Source organism: Impatiens glandulifera, chromosome 1, assembly GCF_907164915.1.
Source record: "Impatiens glandulifera chromosome 1, dImpGla2.1, whole genome shotgun sequence".
In the NCBI taxonomy this organism is placed as follows: domain Eukaryota; kingdom Viridiplantae; phylum Streptophyta; class Magnoliopsida; order Ericales; family Balsaminaceae; genus Impatiens; species Impatiens glandulifera.
In genome coordinates this window covers 12,630,176-12,653,193 of record NC_061862.1, presented here as the reverse complement: position 1 = coordinate 12,653,193, position 23,018 = coordinate 12,630,176, and the positions used below count along the sequence as shown (strand labels likewise).

At 32.3% G+C, this 23,018-nt stretch overlaps 2 protein-coding genes across 2 annotated transcripts; both read left to right on the top strand.

The window, feature by feature from the left end:
- The first annotated feature begins 1,373 nt into the window (after positions 1 to 1,373).
- On the top strand, positions 1,374 to 5,781 carry LOC124919799 (cullin-1). The gene is made up of 18 exons (XM_047460136.1): positions 1,374 to 1,552; positions 1,661 to 1,843; positions 1,926 to 2,211; positions 2,284 to 2,331; positions 2,408 to 2,611; positions 2,699 to 2,776; positions 2,868 to 2,957; positions 3,137 to 3,217; positions 3,319 to 3,381; positions 3,475 to 3,510; positions 3,597 to 3,683; positions 3,764 to 3,913; positions 4,009 to 4,064; positions 4,151 to 4,271; positions 4,476 to 4,781; positions 4,880 to 5,098; positions 5,189 to 5,356; positions 5,453 to 5,781. The coding sequence occupies exons 2-18, from the start codon at positions 1,704 to 1,706 to the stop codon at positions 5,552 to 5,554; spliced, it is 2,235 nt and encodes a 744-aa protein (XP_047316092.1). The 5' UTR covers positions 1,374 to 1,552; positions 1,661 to 1,703; the 3' UTR covers positions 5,555 to 5,781.
- Positions 5,782 to 16,763: 10,982 nt separating this feature from the next.
- LOC124918993 (putative E3 ubiquitin-protein ligase LIN-1) lies at positions 16,764 to 21,962 on the top strand. Its single transcript, XM_047459086.1, has 12 exons — positions 16,764 to 18,799; positions 18,880 to 19,125; positions 19,313 to 19,601; positions 19,702 to 19,823; positions 20,003 to 20,122; positions 20,472 to 20,603; positions 20,702 to 20,824; positions 20,901 to 21,011; positions 21,088 to 21,234; positions 21,317 to 21,442; positions 21,520 to 21,636; positions 21,733 to 21,962. Exons 1-12 carry the CDS (start codon positions 16,961 to 16,963, stop codon positions 21,748 to 21,750), a joined length of 3,390 nt encoding a protein of 1,129 aa, XP_047315042.1. The 5' UTR covers positions 16,764 to 16,960; the 3' UTR covers positions 21,751 to 21,962.
- Positions 21,963 to 23,018: the final 1,056 nt, after the last annotated feature.

Below are 23,018 nucleotides of genomic sequence, written 5' to 3'. Positions count from 1 at the left end.
ATGCACATATTTTTGGTAAGAATTTCACAGTAAATAACGCTATATCCAAATAACGAGATTTTGGATAAAATCTTTGACTTTCAAACTTCTCCCAATAAAAATCATATAGAATTATCTTAGCGAACAAATTGTAGCAATGTCCCACATGAAAATTGGAATCTATCAATATTTTATCAATGCATAACATCTTGTTTAGACCGAGATACTTGTTTGCATCCTACCAAAGTAAACTCTATTATGGAAAAAACTCTTTATAATATTTAATCTTCTTTTATATCTAATTTGGCTAGCGAAACCACTACATCGGAGATCAAACATGTCTTTAGCTATGATATATATATATAGTAATGAAAACAAGCTCAGGATACGTTGCAACTAAATTTTTTACTACATCAAATGTCATTCTAAAAACTGATCGAATATTCATCTCTCACAATGAATCTGAACTGCTCGTGAAAACTTTTCCAAAAAAAGTAAACTCCCCTGCAAATGTTACACCCTGCTAGATAATTAGACATTTTGGTGATCTACTAGACCAATCTTGCATTACATCGTATAGTCCAGAGACTATTCGATTTCGTTACAAATCTACTAAGTCTTTTCAATAAAGATAACTTTATTAAAGGAAACAATGTCTTAAATATTTAGTTATTATTAATTTTTAAAATATTTAACATTATTATAATTAAATTTACCTATTATTCGATCTATATAAATATTTAAAATATATTAATATAATATAAAATTATTATTTTAGTAAAACAATATAAAATATTTTAATATTTTGATCAATCAATTCTTATTTTTTTTTTTTTATGTTTATATATATTTTAGATGATTCAATATTGGTCTATGATTATAAAATAATTCTAAGGTATATTAACTAATGGGTTGTACATACTCATTAAAAATCAAATTAATGAGTATTAACATTACCAAATATAGTAAAATATTATATAATAATAATAATAATAATAATAATAATAATAATAATAATAATAAATGATATTTTTGAATTTTATGAAATTAGCCCGATCCCAAATCTAGAATTGAATTTACAATCTCCACATTTTTCTACTTTATATTAGTTCAAAAAGTTCACACTTGATGAGGTTTGAAGAAGAACTTTAAAACTCAGTTTAAATTATAGACATTAATAATATTTTATTTATATAAAATAATTTAACATATAAAATATTTAATATGATTCTTTATTTTAATATAAAATAAAATATATTAAACATAAGTTAAATCATATTTGGTAAATATTTTAATTTAAGAAAGTAAAAGGCATTCTAAATTTATCTTGAAAATTCCTTTTTATTTGTTCATACTTTTACTATTTACACTTAGAACTTCTTCAAAGATAAATCATCTCCAGGATTGCCCACCGTCCCCCCACTCTCTCTCATCAATGCTCTGTCGAAGATTGACGACGACACGATAATCCTCTTTCTTTCAGATTGCTCGGTGTAATCGTTGATTTGTTTGACTTTGATTTGCTCACCGCTTCTTCTTCTGCGATCCATAAGGTTTTCTCTGTCGATTTCAGGTACTCGACTATTGAATATTGATCAAATATAAGTTTTTTTTATGTTTTATTCGACTAGGGTTTGTTGATATCTTTAATTTACATTCTCAATGATGCTATAATTTGCAGAATTGAGCTGATAAAAGTTGAAAGCTCAAATTTTTAGACAAAAATGGCGTTGAATGAAAGGAGGACAATTGAGTTAGAACAGGGTTGGGAATTCATGCAAAAGGGTATTACTAAATTAAAGAACATTCTTGAAGGGTTGCCTGAACCGCAATTCAGCTCAGAAGACTATATGATGCTCTATACGTATCCTTTTTTTTGGCAAATAGAATTTTCCAATTCTTTTGATTATGTATTTTTTATGTTTCTCCTTCACATACCTGTTTAGAACTATCTATAATATGTGTACACAAAAGCCTCCCCATGATTACTCTCAGCAACTGTATGACAAATACCGTGAAGCCTTTGAAGAATACATTGTTTCAACTGTATTGCCTTCACTCAGAGAGAAACATGATGAATTTATGTTGAGAGAACTTGTGAAAAGATGGTCAAATCATAAAGTTATGGTTAGGTGGTTGTCTCGATTCTTTCATTACCTCGATCGCTATTTTGTCTCTCGAAGATCACTCCCTGCTCTCAATGAAGTTGGACTTACCTGTTTTCGTGATCTGGTAAAGACTAGGCTTTTATCTTCTCATTTTTCTCTTTACTAGAGATTAATTCTGAATTGTCTGTTTATGCAGGTCTACCAAGAAGTGAATGCAAAAGTTAGAGATGCTGTAATATCCTTGGTACACTTTATTCGGTTGTAAAAACTATTATCATATCAGATTACATTGATTGATGAACGCCTTTTTCCTTTATTAGATTGATCAAGAGCGGGAAGGAGAGCAGATAGGTCGAGCTTTGCTGAAGAATGTTTTAGATATATTTGTTGAAACTGGGTTGGGGCAAATGGATTATTACGAGAATGACTTTGAACAAGATATGCTTAAAGATACAGCTGCTTATTATTCTAGAAAAGCTTCTAACTGGATATTGGAAGACTCGTTTCCAGATTATATGTTGAAAGTGAGCATCTTATAGTCTATATGGTTTGATTCTTCTTCTTTTCTTTGCAAGTGTGATGAACTTATAGCACGTTTCATGAAACTGCAGGCTGAGGAGTGTTTGAAGAGGGAGAAAGAGAGAGTTTCTCATTATCTACATTCGAGTAGTGACCCGATTTTGCTGGAGGTCTGTGATTAATTCTTCTTATACTATTAGAATTGACCTATTATTTTCTTTGTATATACTCTGGGCTTATAAATGGCTTCTAATCATACAGAAAGTCCAACATGAATTATTATCTGTGTATGCAACACAATTACTAGAGAAGGAGCACTCGGGATGTCATGCATTACTCCGAGATGACAAGGTATTAAAGAGTTATATATATATATATATATATTGGCCGTTTTGTTATTCACTTTTTATCACTATAAATTTTAACTTTGATGATTTGGGATTGTGATTGTGAGAAACTATCAGTTTTCAAATAAGCTCATTGTTTTGTTTACTAGACTTTGTTAGAGAGCTTTATTTGGTTTCATGTAGGTGGAGGATCTCTCAAGGATGTACAGGCTTTTCTCTAAAATACCCCGAGGCTTGGACCCTATTTCTAGCATATTTAAACTGGTATATTTATTTAATTCTTTTACTAGCATTCTTTTGGGCCAAGTTGCTTGCTGAACTGCATCTTCATTATTGTTACTGGATCTCTTCTGTCCCAATTGCAGCATGTTACTACTGAAGGCATGGCATTGGTCAAGTTAGCAGAAGATGCGGCAAGCAACAAGAAGGTATTTTTCTTTTTTACCCTGATCTAAAAGAAAGAAGTAAAACCCAAATTTGGATTTGAGAAGTTTCCTAATGCTAACTGATGTTGATTACAGGCAGATAAGAAAGATGTGACTGGACTTCAGGAACTGGTGCAGTTTCACCTTGGCAGTTTTAGTTTTTTACAGTATTGAGTCTTGTATGTGATGAATGAATGACAAGCATTTGTGCTTTTCAGGTTTTTGTGAGGAAAATAATCGAGCTTCATGACAAGTATATTACTTGTGTAAATGACTGTTTTTTAAACCACAATCTTTTCCACAAGGTATGAGCTAAAGTTGCCATTGCCCTTGATTGTTTTCCTTTGATAGAACCTTCACTAAAAGCTATGTACTCTATACTTAGGCGCTAAAAGAGGCTTTTGAGATCTTCTGTAACAAGACTGTTGGTGGAAGCTCAAGCGCAGAACTTCTGGCTACGTTTTGTGATAATATTTTGAAGAAAGGTGGGAGTGAAAAGTTGAGCGATGAAGCTATAGAAGAGACACTTGAGAAGGTATATGCTTATTTCATTCAATGTGCAATTTTCTATCTAAGCTGCGTTATCAAATGTGAGATATCTGACACAACTGTATCTTTCCTGAACTACAGGTGGTCAAATTGCTTGCTTACATTAGTGATAAGGACCTATTTGCTGAATTCTACAGGTAAAACTAGACTGTCATTACCAGTGTCGAGTGGTGTCTCTATATAAAATGGAACTGGCTCGCTAAATGTGTATTTTCTGATACAGAAAGAAGCTTGCCCGTCGCTTGCTTTTTGACAAGAGTGCTAACGATGATCATGAGAGAAGCATCCTGACAAAGTTGAAGCAACAGTGTGGTGGTCAGTTCACATCAAAGATGGAAGGAATGGTAATTATTGCTTTCCGGCTCTCTTATTTTGTTCTATGAGGGCCCCAATTTCAGTTTCTTAGAGCTAATAGGAGCTTGTTTAAATAATAAAAAAAAACCTTGTTTGATAAAAGGGGATTATTTGGATTAAATGTCTAAAATATCCTTTGAACGATTTGATTGATGATGGGAGAAATAAGCTTTTATGAACGATTTGTCTTCCAGGTAACAGATTTGACCCTGGCAAAGGAAAATCAGACTAATTTTGAGGAATATCAGAGTAACAACCCGGATGCAAATCCTGGCATTGACTTAACTGTCACTGTCTTGACCACGGGCTTTTGGCCTAGTTACAAATCCTTTGATCTCAACCTTCCAGAAGAAATGGTTAAGTGTGTTGAAGTTTTTAGAGAGTTCTATCAAACAAAGACGAAGCACAGAAAGCTAACATGGACATATTCTTTGGGTACTTGTAACATCATTGGAAAATTTGACAGCAAATCTATCGAGCTAATTGTGACGACATATCAGGTATCTTGTTTGTGATATGTATATGGTTCGTTCAACAAGTGACAATATATGTATGTGGGGTTTAAGAAGAGTGTTTTTTTGTCTTTCTTTCTTCACAGGCTTCTGTGTTGCTTCTGTTCAACACCTCAGACAAGCTGAGCTATCAGGAGATTGTGACTCAGTTGAATTTGGGGGATGAAGATGTCATTAGACTTCTTCATTCACTTTCATGTGCAAAGTATAAGATTCTTAACAAAGAGCCGAGCACAAAAGCAATTTCTCCTACCGATTACTTCGAGTTCAACTCTAGGTTCACTGATAAGATGAGAAGAATAAAGGTTTGAAGACTTCAGATTGGCGTCTAAATAGTTTTTGTCTTTCTTTCTTTATAAAAATAAAGTGACGTTTGGTTTGGGTTTGACCTGCAGATTCCTCTTCCTCCTGTTGACGAGAAGAAAAAGGTAATAGAAGATGTTGAAAAGGACAGAAGGTATGCTATAGATGCTTCAATTGTCCGAATTATGAAGAGCAGGAAGGTTTTAGGTCACCAGCAGTTGGTCATGGAGTGTGTGGAGCAGTTGGGTCGGATGTTCAAGGTAAACCTTTATAGAGATTTTGATGAAAAATAATATGGTATTTTAGTTGATGATTTGTATCTAGGCTTGTAACTTAAAAATCATTTTTGTCTACAGCCCGATTTTAAAGCAATAAAGAAGAGGATTGAAGATCTCATTACTCGGGATTATTTGGAAAGAGACCAGGACAATCCTAACCTTTATCGATACTTGGCTTGATTAGACCGGAACAAGAACAACAACAGCCAATTGCCCGAATCAAAGTGGACATTGGATGAACTTATGATGAATGATGCTGCATAGGCCAAGAAGTTGCTTGAGAAATAGTCTGTACAGTTTAAGAGTGGTGTAAACTGTGGAGGTGACTGGTCTTTCATTAATGATGTATACTAACTAGTAATAGTTTCTTATTGTAAATAATAAATATTATTGCTTTTGGATCTTAATGGTTTTTTTGTGGGTCGATTCATACTTTAATAGTTGAACTATTTAAATTTAATCTTAAATAATCCAACATTCTGTTATGCATACAGTTTAAATTATTAATCAAAATATTCTTTAATTTTTTAATATATAGAAAAGAATAGGAATAGAGAGAGATACAATGATTTTTTTTAAAGAATGAAGTAATGGCAATGTATATTGTTTAGAATATTATTGAAAGAAAGAAAAATTGTTGTTTTTCAAACAAAATGAATATTAATAAATCACAAATTCTGATCATGAATATTGACTGATAAGACAAATTATGTAAAAGAATATAATAAACATTATTTTATATACTATGTGTTGTTCTATCATAATACTTTGAAGCCTACCATGGTGGACCACCATGAGACTGACTCTGCAAATGCTAACAGATTCGGCTTGTGAAAAAGGTGTAGCCACTTGCTGGACTTGTGATTTGGTACATATTAATTTGTTTTTGTCGCTCTTAGTTAGGAGAGTTATTCATTTCTTTACACTTTAATTTATAATTTTAAAAATTAGAGCCGCCATTAGAAATCTGTCATTGTTGAGTGAGTTTAACTTCATTTTCGGTTGGGCTGTGGGGTTGCTTCGAGGTTGTTTATGGGGTGTTATAGAACGTGTAAATCGTCAACATGTAACTCTTTCAATTTTGTAAAACCCAATTTGGGTATGCAAATGTAGTTTCAACCCACCAAAGAAGATAGTGATAAGAGAGACCAAAAAGTCATGAGATCGATTCCATCTTTTGTTGTGTACCTTCGATTACATCTGTGTCATTCCGTACCAATATCGTATTAGCTCGTGTCGATTCGTGGTAATCCAACCAATTGTCCAGTTCTATTTGAACTAACCTTTTGATTTTATTTTTCAGGTGCTTTTTTAGATTGTTATTGCCATATGTGCATTCATTTCTTCATTTTTTTAGTCTTGTTTAATTTATTTTTTAGTTTTGCTTATACGTAGATGCATGATTAAGATAGATTAGTCTTTAAAGTGTAGACATATGTATAAGATTGGAATAAATAATAAAATATTAAAAAAATGTAAAAAAAATATATATTTTTTCAAATGACCAAATATTTTAAATAGAGACCGTCGTTTGAACGGACGCGAAAGACAAAGTGTTGATGTCCTTTCCGTATTGTCACCGAACACCGAACCGAAACAAATTTTATATAAAAAAATGTGTCTATCCTCTCTTTTAGCCTAGCAGAAAAAAAGAGGTGGATACCCTCAGGTCCCCAGCCTCTCTGAGGTTCTGGGTTCGAGTCCGTCAGACTGTAAGTTCTACTCGTTTGGTTAAATTGATGGAGTAGATTTGAGGGCTATGTGCTTAACCCGCGAGAATTATTCGCACTCCAAAAGAGAAGCAGAACCCAGCGTTCTAAAAAACGTGTTTTTTAACGCAAATTTGTCTTTCCTCTAATCACATCACTATAAAAATAGTAATCAAAAGCATTTTCAAACTCATAATCATATTAATAATAAAAAAAAGTATGTCTTAAATAGTACATCAAATAACTACTTTTCTAAAAAAATAGTAAACACTAACTAATAAATAAACTGTCAAACACTAACTCACTACTTAGAGAATAAGTAATGAGACCAACATTTTATTCAAACAAATTCTAACAAATCTCTCTCTTAAACTAGATTGTATTCTAGTTTAATTCTAGTTTAATTCTAGTGACACCCATCAAACTTCTCAAATCTTCAAAAGTCTCCAATTTCAAAGTCTTTGTCATAATATCAGTCAACTGTTCTTCAGTCCTGCAATGAACAATGTTTATCAAACTCTCATTGAATAAATCTCTGATGAAGTGATAACGAGTGTCAATATGTTTTCTCCTTCTATGCAAAACAACATTTTAAGACAATTTTATAGTTGAAATATTATCACAAAAAAAACTATAATGCATTTGGATTGTGACTGATGGAGTTATTGCGAAATTCTTTTCATCATCCATTGTACCTGACATACTGCAGAAGTGGCTACCACCAATTCAGCTTCAGTAGAGAAAAGTGTAACAATTTGTTGTTTTTTAGATGACCATGCTACAACTCTTCCTCCCATCATAAAAACATACCCAGATGTGCTTCTACAATCATCAACATCTCTTGCGTAGTCATTGTCGGTATACTCAACAAGTTCTCCTTGTTTTCCTTTTTTCATATAATACACCCAATCCAACAGTCTCACTTATATACTGACAGGGCCGGCCCTGGGGTAAGGTAATCAATGCACTTGCATAGGGCCCCCATTTTTATAGGCCCCAATTTTTTATATTTAATAATATTATTTTATTAATATTATTTTTTCCTATTTTTTCTCCTTTAATATTAAATATATATTATAAAAATAACTTTTTTATCTCCTTTTCTCATATTATGATATAGTAATTATTTATATTTTATTTTATTAATTAAAATTAAAAAAAAAATTACTATTTTAGGGGCCCCAAAATTTAAATTTGCATAGGACCCCAAAATCTTAGGACTTTTCAGGGCCGGCCCTGTATACTGAGTATCTTTTTTTTATAAGATTCATATGCAATTTAGTGGGTGACTCCTCGTACTTACTTGTTATTCCAAGTGAAAACATAAAGTCTAGTCTAATGACTGTGAGATATCTCAGGCTACCAACCATTTGTTTGTAACTTGTTGAATCAACTTTATTTTCACCTTTGTCCTTGTTAAATTTAAATTCATGAACAATTGAATTATGGACAGGATTACAACTAGTTAATCCAAATCTTTTCAACATCACATGCATATTTCTTCTACCTTATGAAAGTCCCGCTGCTATTTTTCTTTACCTCAATCCCTAGAAAAAATATCATCAATTCAAGATTTGTCACCTCAAAATCTTAAATCATAGCTTTCTTGAAGACATCAATCATCTGTTCACTACTTCCTGTTAAAACCAAATCATCAACATACAAGTTAACAACCAATATTTGTACTTCTGCATTTACTTTAACAAACAAAGTTGATTCAGATGAACACTTTTCAAAGCCATGTTCTATAAAGTAAACTTCAATTCTGCTAAACCAAGCTCTTGGAGCTTATTTTAATTCATACAAAGATTTTTCTAGTTTATAAACTTTGTCCTCCTCCCTTTTTTCTCAAATCCCTTGGTTGGTCAATAAATACTTCCTCAAGTAGTTTTCCATGAAAAAAATACAATCTTCACATCCATTTGATAGTGATTCCACTTTGTTGAACAACTATTGCAATGATCATACAAATAGTATCCCAACAAGCTAAATGAGAAAATACTTCATTATAGTCAATGCCCTGTTCTTGAGCATACCCTTTAACAACTAGTATGGCCTTATGTTTATCAACTTCTCCATGCTCATTGAGTTTAATTTTAAAAACCCACTTCACTTCTATCTTCTTTTGCTCCAATTGGAAGAAGCTTCACTAGCTTCCATATATTATTTCTCTCAATGGCTGATATTTCTTGGTTCATTGTTTCTTTCCACTTGTCATTGAGTCCAGCTTTTTTATAAGTGACTGGATCAAGAGTATAGAATTATCTCTATCTTTTTGGAAGGAATATGGAAAGTCAAAAGATTCTGAGAATGGAATATTATCAATAGCAAATCTATGGGACTAATTGATTTGTTAATTGATTGAAGATTTGTTGCTGATTATTAAATCAATTATAATTCATATGATTTTTTATTTAAATTATTTCATTTTCTGTAAATGTAATTTTCATTATTTAATAATATTAGACTTCTTATGTAAAGAACACAAACAATACAATTCTCTACATATTTTCTCTCTCAAACTTTTACATGGTATCAGAGCGGGTTTTTCCATCTCGATGAAACCGATTCACAATTTTCTGCTGCCTCCTACAATGATGTAAATAGTCATTGGACGAGAACTCAAATAATTCTATAATCTCATATTTTTCTAAAATTATTTATCATAAATTCTAGTGTGTTTTTTTCTCTTTATTTTGCAGTTTCGTCGTTTCGAAACTGCACTTCAGTCAAATTTGTATCAAGCATCGTCTTCGTGTTTCGACAGATTTCTTCCAATATTTCATCTGTCCAAAAATTATCATTTTTCACTTCAAGAGTTGTAAGTGCCAAGAGTCAAGATTCAAGAGTCAAGTTACAAGAGGCAAGAGTCAAGAGTCAAGAGACACTCCTCTAACTAAGTGAATCATGGATTATAATCAGTCAAATTGAAAGAATGTCATCAATATTTCCATCTTCTCGACAACATCCTCTCCACTCTCATAGCAGCCCAAGTCATTTCTATTAGGTGGTTAACATTCTCATCAAAGCTCTTCCCAAGTCGATTTGAGGAAGTATGTGGCAAGTTAGGTACTCTTAATATCTTTTACCCAACTTGAGGCGAAGTGTAGAATTATCTCTATATCTTTCTTGGAAGAAAATATGGAAAGTCAAACAATTCCAAGAATGGAATGTTATCAATAGCAAATTAATTGGACTAATTGATTGAAAATTTGTTGCGGGTTGTTAAATCAATTATAATTCATATGATTTTTTTTTTGTTTAAATCATTTCTCATTATTTAACATTAGATTTCTTATGTACTGAAAACAAGCAATACAATTCTCTACATATTTTATCTCTCAAATTTCTACAAAGAGTAACAAGTAAAGCCACATCACCCCATCCCTCTTCCTCATAAGTCTTCATCAAATACATAGTCTGTGTGCCATTCAGGACCCTTCTAATTCTTCTTGATTGGACAGTAAGTTGAGTAGGTTGGATTACTATTGTTTCTTGAGAGGAGTTAGAAATAGTAGGTTAGTTTGTTCTTATTTCTTCAGAAGATGAGTTGGAAGACTCAAGTTCCTCTTCATTTTCTACAACATATTCTTCTTTTGTTTCACTTTCTTCTTCAATCACACAACTTTTCTAAATTACTCCATTATAAACTTCAGATATTTTTTTCCAATCCCACCATTTTCTTTCTTCAAATATCATATCTTTTCTCACAATAACATTTCTTAACATTGTATCATAAAGTTTATATGCCTTAGATTCTCTGCTAATGCCAAATATATGTAAATATGACTCTTATCATCAAACTTATGTCTTCTTTGTACAGGAACTAATGTGTGAGCTATGTAACCAAAAAATTTCAAATGACTTACAGATGATTTTATGTTGCTCCATACTTCTCCTGGAGTTAGTTTATGCACAACAGAAGTGTGAATTATGTTCATTAGATATATACACCGCTCAATTGCTTTTCTGCCAATAATTCTTTATGCATTTCTCTGCTAGTCAACATGCCCCTTACAGAGTTTATGTTTGTCCTATTTTTTCTTTCTACAACTCCATTTTGTTGAGGAGTGAATGATGTAGTGAATTGCCTCTTAATTTCATTTTTCTCGTAAAACTAGTTGAACTCCTTTTAGGCAAAATTCCCCAACTCTATCGGTACGAAGGCAAGTCAGTGGTACTCTCTACTCTCATTTTCAACCATTATCTTGAAGTTCTTAAAATTTTCAAACACATCAGATTTTTCACATATAAAATATGCTCATATTTTCTTGCTATAATTATCAATAAAAGTTATTAGGTACATTTATCTCCATTAGAGGCTAGAGTAATAGAACCACAAAGATCTGAGTTAATTAATTGCAGCTTCCTTGTGGCTCTTCACTTACTTTTCTTTGATTGTTTCTTTCTATGTTTCTTTCCAATTAGACAGTGTGCATGTGTTTTTAGGAATGGTGATTAAGGTGGAGCTGTTATTGTAACATTTGATTCAACAGTAGCCATAAGTAGGACTTCTTCATCCTCTACAGTATAATTGGCTTTGTCCCACTTAGGACATTCAATATGAAAATGTACCAACTTCTTGTACTTGAAGCATTCAATACGTGACTTGTCAAATGCCCTTCCTCTTCCATTAACAGAAACAGATCTTCTCAAGGCTTGATCTTCTTCTTTTTCAATGGGCTTGAATTTCTGCTCGTGTACAATGAGCTTTGTAGTTCATCGACTGACATGGTTCTGACATCTCTTGCCTCTTCTATTGAAACCACAACATAGGTAAACTTTTTAGTCAAGGTTCTCAAGATTTTTCCTACGATAATGGTGTCTGACATTGTTTCTCGTTGCTTCTCATTTGGTTCGCTACAGCTGTAACCCTAGTGAAATACACATTGATCGTTTCATTCTTCTTCATCTTCAGGAATTTCAAATTCGCGTCTTAGAGTGTTGAGCAGAGATCTCTTGACCTTCTCGTTTCCCTCAAATTTGCTTTTAAAAGACAACCAAACAATCTTAGTTGAACTGTGATATAAGATTTGTTTAAAAGTAACTCTTGTCGATTGCTAGGTAGAGTAAGTACTTCACTTTGCAATCCTTGTACTTTAGTTTTTCAATTTGAGTTTCGCTAGGATGATTCGCCTTTGCGTGTTCTTCAACATTTTTCTCGATTAGATGTCATATCCCCTTTTCCCTAAGCAAAATTTCTATTAATTCATTCTAGTGGTCATAGTGCTGATCAGTGAAGGTGGGTAACCTTGCGAGGCTGTTGTCGTTCTTCTCGTCCATCCTTGTGAATCGAATACGTCTTACTTTGCCCATTTCAATTATAAATCAAACTCTCGATTGATTTTGATAGTTGAATCTGGCTCTAATACCAATTGTAAAAATAGTAATCAAAAACCCAAAAACCTTTTCAAACCGATAATCATATTAATAAAAAAAAAATAGGTTTTAAATAGTACAACAAATAACTTCTTTCCTACCCAAAAAATAAATAATAAACACTAACTAATAAAGAAACGATCAAACACTAACACTCACCCACTACTAAATAACTAACACTAACTCACCACTAAATAAATTGTCAAACACTAATCCACTACTTAGAACAAATCAAATGTAGTATAACTTAGTCTAACCAACTAATTAAAAAAAAACACGGGTTAAACATGTGCACTTGAAACTGAGTAATCTGACCAACATTTTATTCAAACAATCACAACAAAGCTTTCTACCAAGATTGTCAACCACTTATTGAATTGATACAGTCCTCACTCCCGGCTTAGGGTGGGGAGGGCGCAAAGTCTCAAATACGATGTCCCCATTCTGGTTTCTCATGGAAGAAAACCGAACGACTCCTCTACAAGAATTTCATCCCCATTTTAGGATTCAGGAGGAAGGAAAGTTGTAGAATTTTGACTGTAAAGTCTAAAAATTAAAATTTTCAAAAAGTCAATTTATTTTTTAAACGTTACAGTATTGAAAGAGTCTCATAAATCTTCATTTTGGGTTGGGATTGTAATTTTGTGATGATTTTACCTGAATATACTCACATTTTCAGGGTTAGGTTTACACTTTGATGCTGCTGCATTCTTAATTATAGTTAATCGTTCCCCTTTCCCAAATGTATGCTTTCTCATAACATAGCCTGATAGCCTGTACAAAACAATTAAGATCTCATTAGCATCCATAATTTTTTTTATTAAAAATATATTATACTTTTACAAGAAGAAGAAGGAATAATGAAATTCAATAGCAAACAAGGAAGAATCTTGAACAATAAATCAAATCAAGTCAAAGCATATCAAACACATATAATTGTTGTGACTTGCCCACGGACTTTTAAGAGCCAGAGGACCCCATATCCATTATCACCATCTCATTCTTGCTGTATGGTAAGCAAAGGACAATGTCCAATAATATTCAAATAATGAGAAATTTGATGTTTTATGCTTAATTTTGCATCTCAAATCAAACACCATCATACATTTATTTACAAACTCAATCAACTTGGGTGTCAAATATTTTTCAATGTTCAAATGACAAAAATCTAAGGTTGATTTTTTATATATAAAAAAAAACAGTCAAAAATACAAATTGAAAAATGTAGGGCCTTCCTAGGAAGAGGAATTGTGCTGGAATCTGTCATTTTCTTCTAACATTATTGTTAATATGTGGTATATAGAACGTGTGCTTCAATCCAGATGAAAAATTAAAATATGACATATATGTATTGTTATTAGTGTTTCTAGATCAACTCTAATCTTAAAATCATACATTTTATATTGATAAAGCCTTGGCTAGCTAGGATTTAGTCTATTCATTAAATGCATTAAATGCATTATTGTATATATATGTTAATTCCAAGAGCAACAAAAAAAGAGAGAAATGATTAAAATTATGTGCCCGTGACAGGCCAAAATATAGTGGGGATGGGTGTCTATTATATTTAAATTAGGGTGAGTGGTCCTACTCCTACCACACAAGTCAATCAAACTATACTATTTTAAAACCTTAATTTATACACCACATTGTTAGCAATATATACTTTGTAATAGCTGGAAGAGAATGCAAATATGCAAAACTAGTGGCAATAATTGAAACCTTAGGCATTTTCACATGTTTTGCACTATGTCAAAGTTTAAAGTTTAAAGAATTGTAAAGAGAGAATGATATATGTGGTACCTAGTTAAAATTGGCTTCACTTCATTTCAGATTCAGATCAGTGGGGGTCCTGCTTCTGCCTAATGCTGTGGACTGTGAAGAATGTTTTTAACCATTGAAGGAAAAAACAAACCTGAAATGAAGAAATGAATTATAATATTATGGGTAGTTTTGTTACTAAGGTTGCAGCTATTGGGAGTTGTGGAGTCCCTTTCATGACAGCCAAACATCAGACAAAAGACAATTAAGAGTACCGCCCGCCTTTTATATATACATATTCTAGCTATAGCTCTCATGCATGTGACTCTTCATCATCAATTATCGCAACTGGGGTATATCTCTGTCTCTATTTTATTATTTTTAAATAAGGAGAACTAGTATGACACTCTACCGTCGTTACCCTGTTTACAGTGGAAATCATATCCGTGACTTTTTAATCTCTTAGATCGACTCTTTTTCTGGACCCGATGAGATTCTATCACTTTTTCTTTATTGAAAACTCAAAATTATATTATATACAAGATAAGATAGATAAGATAGATCTTTATACTCTTTCTAATTTGGACGTTACATTTGTGAACCATCCATGCACTCGTGACTCATCTTCATCAGGTTTCCTGTTCTCATACATTTTTTATTTATTATGTGTTCAATGAATGAATGCTTTCTTTACGCACTCTCTTGCCGCCAAAACATTGTCCATCAAGTAATTTTATCTGACAGATCCAAATCATCACATTAATGACACTATATATTTGATTTTCTTTTATTGTCTCCAAGTTGATGAGTCATTTAAAAGACCAAAATTGAAGCTTAACGCATAAGGAAGGTATGATGACTATCAAAGTCACATTTGAAAATCATAAAAGAAAATTAGTGAAAGTTAGTTTAAGGGCTTTGTTAAAAAATATAATTGAATTAGATGGAACTTTTAAGTATAGTTTTTGTTTTTTTGGACGAATTAAGTAAAAACATAGTATACATAAATTACTATATTAGCTCAAGTGGTGAGGTCGGGATAGAGATACTGTAAATTACACATTAAATGTGGATGTACGGGTCTCACGTTAATCACAATAATTATAAAATAAACTAAGTTTTGAATTATGGCTCATATGAACGGGTCTCACGTTCTCGTAAAAGTCTACTAAGTGACTAAAGATTTACTAAAATCCTCTTAAATTAAAGTGAGATCATAACCTTAGAGTCAATAAGTTAAAAATAAAAATTTTATATAAAAAGAAAATATAGAACTATTAGTAGAGTAAATTAAACAATAAACAATAGTTGAGTTATAACTTATAAATAGATGAAAAAAAAAAGACAAAAGTTGAAATGTAATATTGTCACAAAGAGAATTTGAGGGGTGTTTCAGTCGGTCAGTTAACCGGTTAAACGGTTCCGATTTTACCTCTTATTTTACAAATTGATTAACCGACCCGTATTAGTATCGGTTTTGTCGATTTTTGTTCTACTAATTTCGATCGGTAGCGATCGGTTAACCGGTTTAACTATAAATTGATAATTTAATTTTTTTAATTAAATATTAAACTTATTAAATTATTATTTTTTCAAAATTCATGATTATGGTATTCTCCATTTTTATTTATGTTATAATATATTATATTATTGTTAATATATAATATATTATAATAATATTTTATATTATATTTATAATAATATTTGATAATATAATATATTATAATAATATTTCATAAATAAATATAAAAATGTGTTATAATATATTATACTATTATAATAATATAATATATTTTAAAAATCTCAGATAGTTATATAAGTTAGATTTTTTTTAAATAATTCTATAAAAACTATAATTTAAACTAATATATATTATTATATGTTATTTATAATATATATAATTAAATTATTACCTGCTTATCGGTTAAACCGTTAGAAAAATAGTTCAACCGAAAACTGAACCGTTTAACCGGTTAATCAGAACAGTTAGAACCGGTTAACCAATAAACCGGTAAGCTATCGATTCGGTTGGATTATCGATTTTCAGGTTTTTTTTTCAAAACCTTAGAATTTGTGCATTCAAGTAGATCTTAATAACTTTGAGAACCTTACCAATTAAGCATATAGTTTGTTTTAAGGGACATGCAATTGTAATTCAAGATTTGTTCTATTCAATGACCAATGTAACATTTACATTTTCATTATTAACTAAAATCATTGGTGGTTTTCAAAAAAACCTACACCTCCTTAATCAGTTGTATTCTATTAAACCAAATAGGGTTTCCTTTGTAAGCATATATAGACTAGGTTAATGAAGATAAATAGGAGAAGCTACATACATAATAACCTAATACCTTAGAGTTTTCGTGGTTTATGTTCTTCTTCTTCTTCGTCTGCGTGTTTGTGTGTGTGTGTGAGAGACATAAGATTTGTTGTAGAAATATGATGGTGGTCCGGTCCCCCCATGATCCCTGAAAAAGACAAAAGAGTGAAAAGAGTACCACTTACTAATACTGGGGGAGTCTGGAGAAGATAAACGCATTAATCTGTCTGTCTCGAGGGAGGAACATGGCGAAAAACATTACTATATTCTTCTTTCCATTCTTTTGAAGCAAGCAGCTTCCTTATTCCTCCTTACCCACCATTCATATATATGATATATACATACATGTCTCTGATCTCTACTTCCCTTCATTCCTCATTGTGAGGAAGAAGAAGGGTACTACTGAATCCATCCATGGCTTCTTCTTATCCATCATCATTTGATTGTCTCGACCAAGAAAGACCCAACATTGAATTCATACGTACAATTGTTCTTTCCATTAGCCAACCCATACAAGGATTTCTCTCCAATCCCAAAGCAAGAAAACTGGTGAAATCAAACTGTTTTTCCAAGCTCAAGAAAAACCAGAATCATGAAGAATTCTTCGAATTCTCAGAACAATCGATTCTCTCCAATCTTTATTGGGGAATAGAGAGTTTCGAAGCTGCTGTTCTGGCAATATGCACAGAAGAAAGATCCAACAGACTGAAGAAGTCAGAGGAAATGCTCCAATCACCCGCCTTGCTAGAAGAACACGGCGTCACAGCAGGAGTTCCAAACAATTACTTGGTCTGCTGTTCCTATTTTTATCTCTCTGCAATTCGGGAGCTCCAAGGAGACCACTGGCAGGCTGCTCTTCATTTCCTCCAAGCTCTTTCTGTATCACCTAAGTTGACACAAACAGAATTCGCTCCAAAAATTTGCAGGAGTTTACTTCGTTCTTGCGGCATTTCTCCAATGGACCATCATAATGATGATGAACAACATTGTAAGCTATTGAGAAACATGGCTAGGGGATATAAGGCCTGGTTAACCTATTATCAGGTTATGTCCTACAATGGGAGTCCTCTTAAGCAGTTTGAAAAGGTGCATCCACTTGACAATCAAGAAAGTAACCTGGAAGAACATACTGGACGCCTTGGAGATATGTTGAAAGAATATCAGTCAGATTCCTCAGTTTCTGTGGATTCAAATGATAGTTGTTTTGAAGAAGAAGAAGATGATGTTTTTGAGGTAAAATCCTCAGAAAATTATAAATGCTTTGTACTAGAACATCAATCAGCTTACATGGAAGAGAAACTATATGGAAAAGATAGTCAATATGATGAGTTAATGACTATACTTGAGAAAACAGTTTCAAAATTATGCTTCTCAGATGAATTGATTAGATTCGATAGAGATTATTATAATTTTGTGAAAGTATATGGACTCCTGAGCAACAAGAATGGAGTAAAATATACACTTTTGAAGGATATAATCTTGGATCAGTTATTAGCAGCTATATCAACTTCCAAGGAAGTGGGACTCATAAGGGCATCAGTGTCCATTCTTTCCACCCTAGTTTCAGGTAACAAATCGGTGATAGAACAAGTTATGAAGAAGGGATTGCAGTTACGCGATTTGGCTAACGCCTTGAAAAAAAATGTGCAAGAGGCAGCAGTTCTTATTTATTTAACGAATCCATCTCCTATAGAAATAAAGACATTGGAAATTCTACCTTCACTTGTAGAGATCATATGCACTTCTTCAAATGCGGTTAAGGGAAGGCTTGATTTGTTATTGCCCACGCCTTATTCAGCATCGTTGATGATCATTGAAGTACTAGTTACCACGTTCGACAACACGACGAATAACATGCACTTGGCTGCAATTAACGCACCGAGAGTGCTGGCTGGGCTACTGGATATCCAAAGCTATAATAACATGAAAGAATATACCTCTTTGGCCACTATTCTCATTAGGTGTATGCAGTTTGATGGGAAATGTAGGAAATATATATCAGAGTTTGCTCCAGTTGCTCCTTTTATACATCTCCTGAGCTGTAAGCAAGAGCATGCCATGTCCGTTTCTCTGAAGTATTTCCATGAAATTCTTCGAATGCCACGGTCATCAGCTAATAAGTTATTAAGACGGATAATTGGAGAAGGAAACGTTAACACAATGCACACTTTATTTCTCATCATCAATAAATCACAACATGAACATGAACATAAACTTCTTGCTGCAAATTTGTTGCTTCAGTTAGACATGCTGGTAAGAGTTCTTTTTTTTCTTCTCTGGGTAGTAATAAATGAAACAGATATATCTAACAAGCTTGACAATAATAATTTCAGGGAGGCTCACCAGGTAAAAGTATATACAGGGAAGAGGCACTGGAATTCCTCCTCGAATCAGTGACATCTGAACCGGGATCTGCAAACCAAAAATTGTCTGCTTTCTTGTTGTCAAATCTTAGTGGAACCTATTCGTGGTCAGGACAGCCATATATTGTGGCTTGGTTGCTAAAGAAGACTGGTCTGAGTAACTTCCATCACCAAAACATGATAAGGAACTTCAATTGGCTAGATGAAAGCATGCAGGTAAACTACTACAGGAATTATAAGTTCTAATTGGACTTCATCTTTATTATAATAACACATACTAAACCATTTATTAACATATATATGTACCCAAGTGTTGGATAATTCCAACATTTACATGATGTTGTTCTTAAACTACTCTCTTCTGTGTAGCGATCATAGAAATTTTTTTTGGGGGAGATTGCAGGATGCAGATTTATGGTGCAGCAAGATAGCAAGAATTCTGATTAAAACTGGGGAGCCAGTATTCCGTTCTCTTGAAAACGGCCTGAGGAGTGGGACAAAAATGGTTTATCGAGACTGCCTGGCTGCCATAGCATGGATTGGATGTGAAATTGTGAAATGTCCAGAGGATATAAAACATAAGGCATGTGATATTCTGCTTAATGAAGTTCAGAAATTCTTGCATCCAGGTTTGGAGCTTGAAGAAAGACTTCTAGCATGTCTCTGTATCTACAAATATACTTCTGGTAAAGGTTAGCACATGTGTCTACAATCATAACCCATAAATTCTAGCCACCTTCATTGACTTGAATGATTCAGATCATGGCTAACAGATATATTTCTTCTGTGTAGGGATGCAGAAACTTATTCACTTCTCTGAAGGAGTAAGAGAGTCACTCAGACGATTGTCTACCATAACATGGATTGCAGAGGAATTACTTAGAGCTGCTGATTATTTCCATCCCAATAAATGGGTTAGTCTACCTCATTTGAATTTCTAATAATACAAACAGAGTCTATACCAAGTGATGAGGAACGTTATCTGAACAACTCAATGATCAAGTCACGTTGAATTGATCATGACATTGTGGTTTTGCATTTCTGACAACTTTGATTTTGCTAAAAGAATTCATTTCTTCCATAACGGGTTCAGAGGATTTCCTGTGTTCACACGCAAGTGGTGGAGGCGAGTCAAAAGAACAATGGAGCTGTAACCGCTCTTATCTACTACAAGGGACTGCTTTATAGTGGATATAGTGATGGGTCAATAAAGGTATGTCTACAAAAACAAATGTACCATGTTTTCTCTTTGTGTGGACACTACAAAAGACCTGCTATACACCCATCCATGATTTCTCAAGTGGTAAGAGTATTGGATTAAGTGGTTGAGATTGTATGTTGATGTTTGATTTCCTCTAAGAACCCTTCCATTGAAGTTGGTGTCAGACAGTGGGACGATGTATTACAATACTAGACTCCTGTAAGGAAACCCTGGTCTAAAAAAAGACCTGCCAAAGAATAAAAAGGAGTAGCTGGTCTTAGATCTTTAGTTATTCTATTTCATTTGTTCACATGCACCATACAAATATTATATATATATGAGGTTTTTTCCTTTGTAATAGGGGTGGGAGATCAAGGGACAAACAGCCACTCTCATATCGGACGTGAAGGACCACAGAAAGACAATAACATGTTTCACCCTTTTTGAAGCAGGGAATTGTTTATTGAGTGCATCAATGGATAAAACAATTAGGGTATGTGATCCTACTAGGGTTATAAACTAACAATTTTCCCTTCACTTAGTTCACTACTACTTACATGAAACACATAAGAGTAATGTTCCTTTATATAGATGTGGCAAATGGTGCAAAACAAGTTGGAGTGCATTGAAGTAATAGGAACAACAGAACCTATTCAAAGTTTAGATTCGTACCGGAAACAGATTCTTGCTATTTCACTAAGCCATGAGATGAAGGCAAGTTTTTCAAAAAATTGTTGGTGTTTTGTTATCAAAGGGAACATATAAATAAAAATAACTTTTTTGATTTCAGGTATTTGATACATCATCAATGGATAGAGATATTACCAAGGCCAAAAATGTAAAGTGTATGAAAGTTATCCATGGAAAGGTTTTCATAGGCTGCATGGATTCAAGCATATGGGTAATTTGTCTCAGCAACTTAAACTAATCAAACTGACATCATGTTTTAGTTAACAGCGTCTACTAAACAATTACAGGAAATAGATTTATGTAAAAATCAGGATCGAGAGATCAAACCGGCATCAAAAGTTTGGAAGATGCAAAGTAGACCAATCAGTTCAATTGCTGTTTATAAAGAATGGTTGTACTGTTCAAGTCTAACAGTTGAAGGTTCAAGCATCAAGGTGAGATTTATAATAAAGTATAAAATAATCAAAAGATATCTAGAAGGATTTGCATAAATAAATAACTGGAGAGCAAATTCAGGAATGGAGGAGACAAAACAAGCCGCATGTAACAATAGTACCAGAAGGAGGAAATCATGTGCAGGCAATGGAAATAGTTGAGGACTTCATATACATAAACTGCAACCAGTCACCCAGTACCCTTCAGGTAAATTGCTGCATATATCAGTTATAATCTATTGCAGAAAGCATTAAATTGACGGATTTTTACACCTTCATGGACAGATTTGGCTGAGAGGGACACAACAAAAAGTAGGAAGACTATCTGCTGGCAAAAATATTACAAGCCTACTTGTTGCAAATGATATGGTACTCTGTGGTACAGAGACAGGAGTTATCAAGGTTTATTCACCAATCTATTTGTCTACAATTAATACTACTCTTAATCATCACTTGCCTGTCTTCATCCTAAAATAAAAATTGCATTATCTTTTGCAGGGTTGGATCCCACTCTAGCAGTATAGACATAATGTAAATTGCAATCTATAGCAAAATGGATATATATATATATATATATATATATATATATATATATATATATATATATATATATATATATATATATATATATATATAAATTAGAGTGATGTATAGCTATTCTGATAGTAAGATATAGTCATGAAATGAAATTTGTGTAAAGTTCTCGTAGGCTGGAATTATTTCAAGTTTATAATAATTATATAATTTATTTTGTTTTATCCACCTTTCACTCTTACCTACACTTTACTTTTATTATAAAAAATTATTTAATTTTAATTAGTCTTTTATCTCCATCTCTTCATCTTTAATTATAAGAAATTATCTTTAATCATTTCTTTGTCTCTTAATATTTTCAACATTTTCTTTATATTTTATTATTCAATTATAATAACACAGTTCTTATATTTTTCCACATCTCTAACATATTTATATATATAATAAAAATACCGGATGAGGATCGGTACTCTTGCGAATAGTTACTCATTTTCATCACTAAGACCATCTCCAATCGATACCTTTTTTTCCCTCCAATCGATACTAATACTCAAACCCAAAATGGGTTTTCTCCATTTTCTCTCTCCTCCAAACGCATATATTCTCCTCCAAACGCATATATGAAATTTATTTATATAATTTTATTTGCAAAATTTTATTTGTTTTTTAAATTTAACCCCTAGACTTACTCTAGGTTCATTTTATACATTAAACTTATTTATATGATTTATTATTTTAATTTATCTATATAATTTAATTCATTTATATAATATTTTTTATATAACATAAATTTATAATAATGTTTAAAAATTATAATATAACATTTGAAAATTTAACTCTTTTTATTTGTAAGAATAACTTTTAATTTAGTTCGTGTATTATAATTTTTAAATTTTTAATGAATTTTTATAATTAATTAAAATCAAATTTAAAATAATGGGTTAATATTAAAATATTATTGTGTAATTTATAATATTATAAAATATAAGGTGATATTAAAAAGTTATAAAAGTTAATGTAAGGAAGAATATTATAAAAATATTCGTTTGGGTTTGAGAATGAGTTTTTCGGTTAAAGTAGAATTATTATTTGATGTAACATTTACACAAAAATTAATTTAAAAATGAGTTTTTCGATTAGAGATCGCCTAATTAGAAGAGTAAATGAATTTAAAAATGAATTTTTCGATTAGAAATCGCCATATTAGATGAGTTTGACTTTCTCTAAGCCGATGGAGGATAAGATCATGA

Excerpts from the sequence above, each read along its gene's own strand:
- LOC124919799 (XM_047460136.1), top strand. The coding sequence starts at position 1,704 with ATGGCGTTGAATGAAAGGAGGACAATTGAGTTAGAACAGGGTTGGGAA. Across the intron at positions 4,065-4,150 it reads CTATTTGCTGAATTCTACAG|AAAGAAGCTTGCCCGTCGCT; the intron begins GTAAAACTAGAC and ends TTTCTGATACAG. Across the intron at positions 4,272-4,475 it reads CATCAAAGATGGAAGGAATG|GTAACAGATTTGACCCTGGC; the intron begins GTAATTATTGCT and ends TTTGTCTTCCAG.
- LOC124918993 (XM_047459086.1), top strand. The coding sequence starts at position 16,961 with ATGGCTTCTTCTTATCCATCATCATTTGATTGTCTCGACCAAGAAAGA. Across the intron at positions 21,012-21,087 it reads GCATGGATTCAAGCATATGG|GAAATAGATTTATGTAAAAA; the intron begins GTAATTTGTCTC and ends AAACAATTACAG. Across the intron at positions 21,235-21,316 it reads TTGAAGGTTCAAGCATCAAG|GAATGGAGGAGACAAAACAA; the intron begins GTGAGATTTATA and ends GAGCAAATTCAG.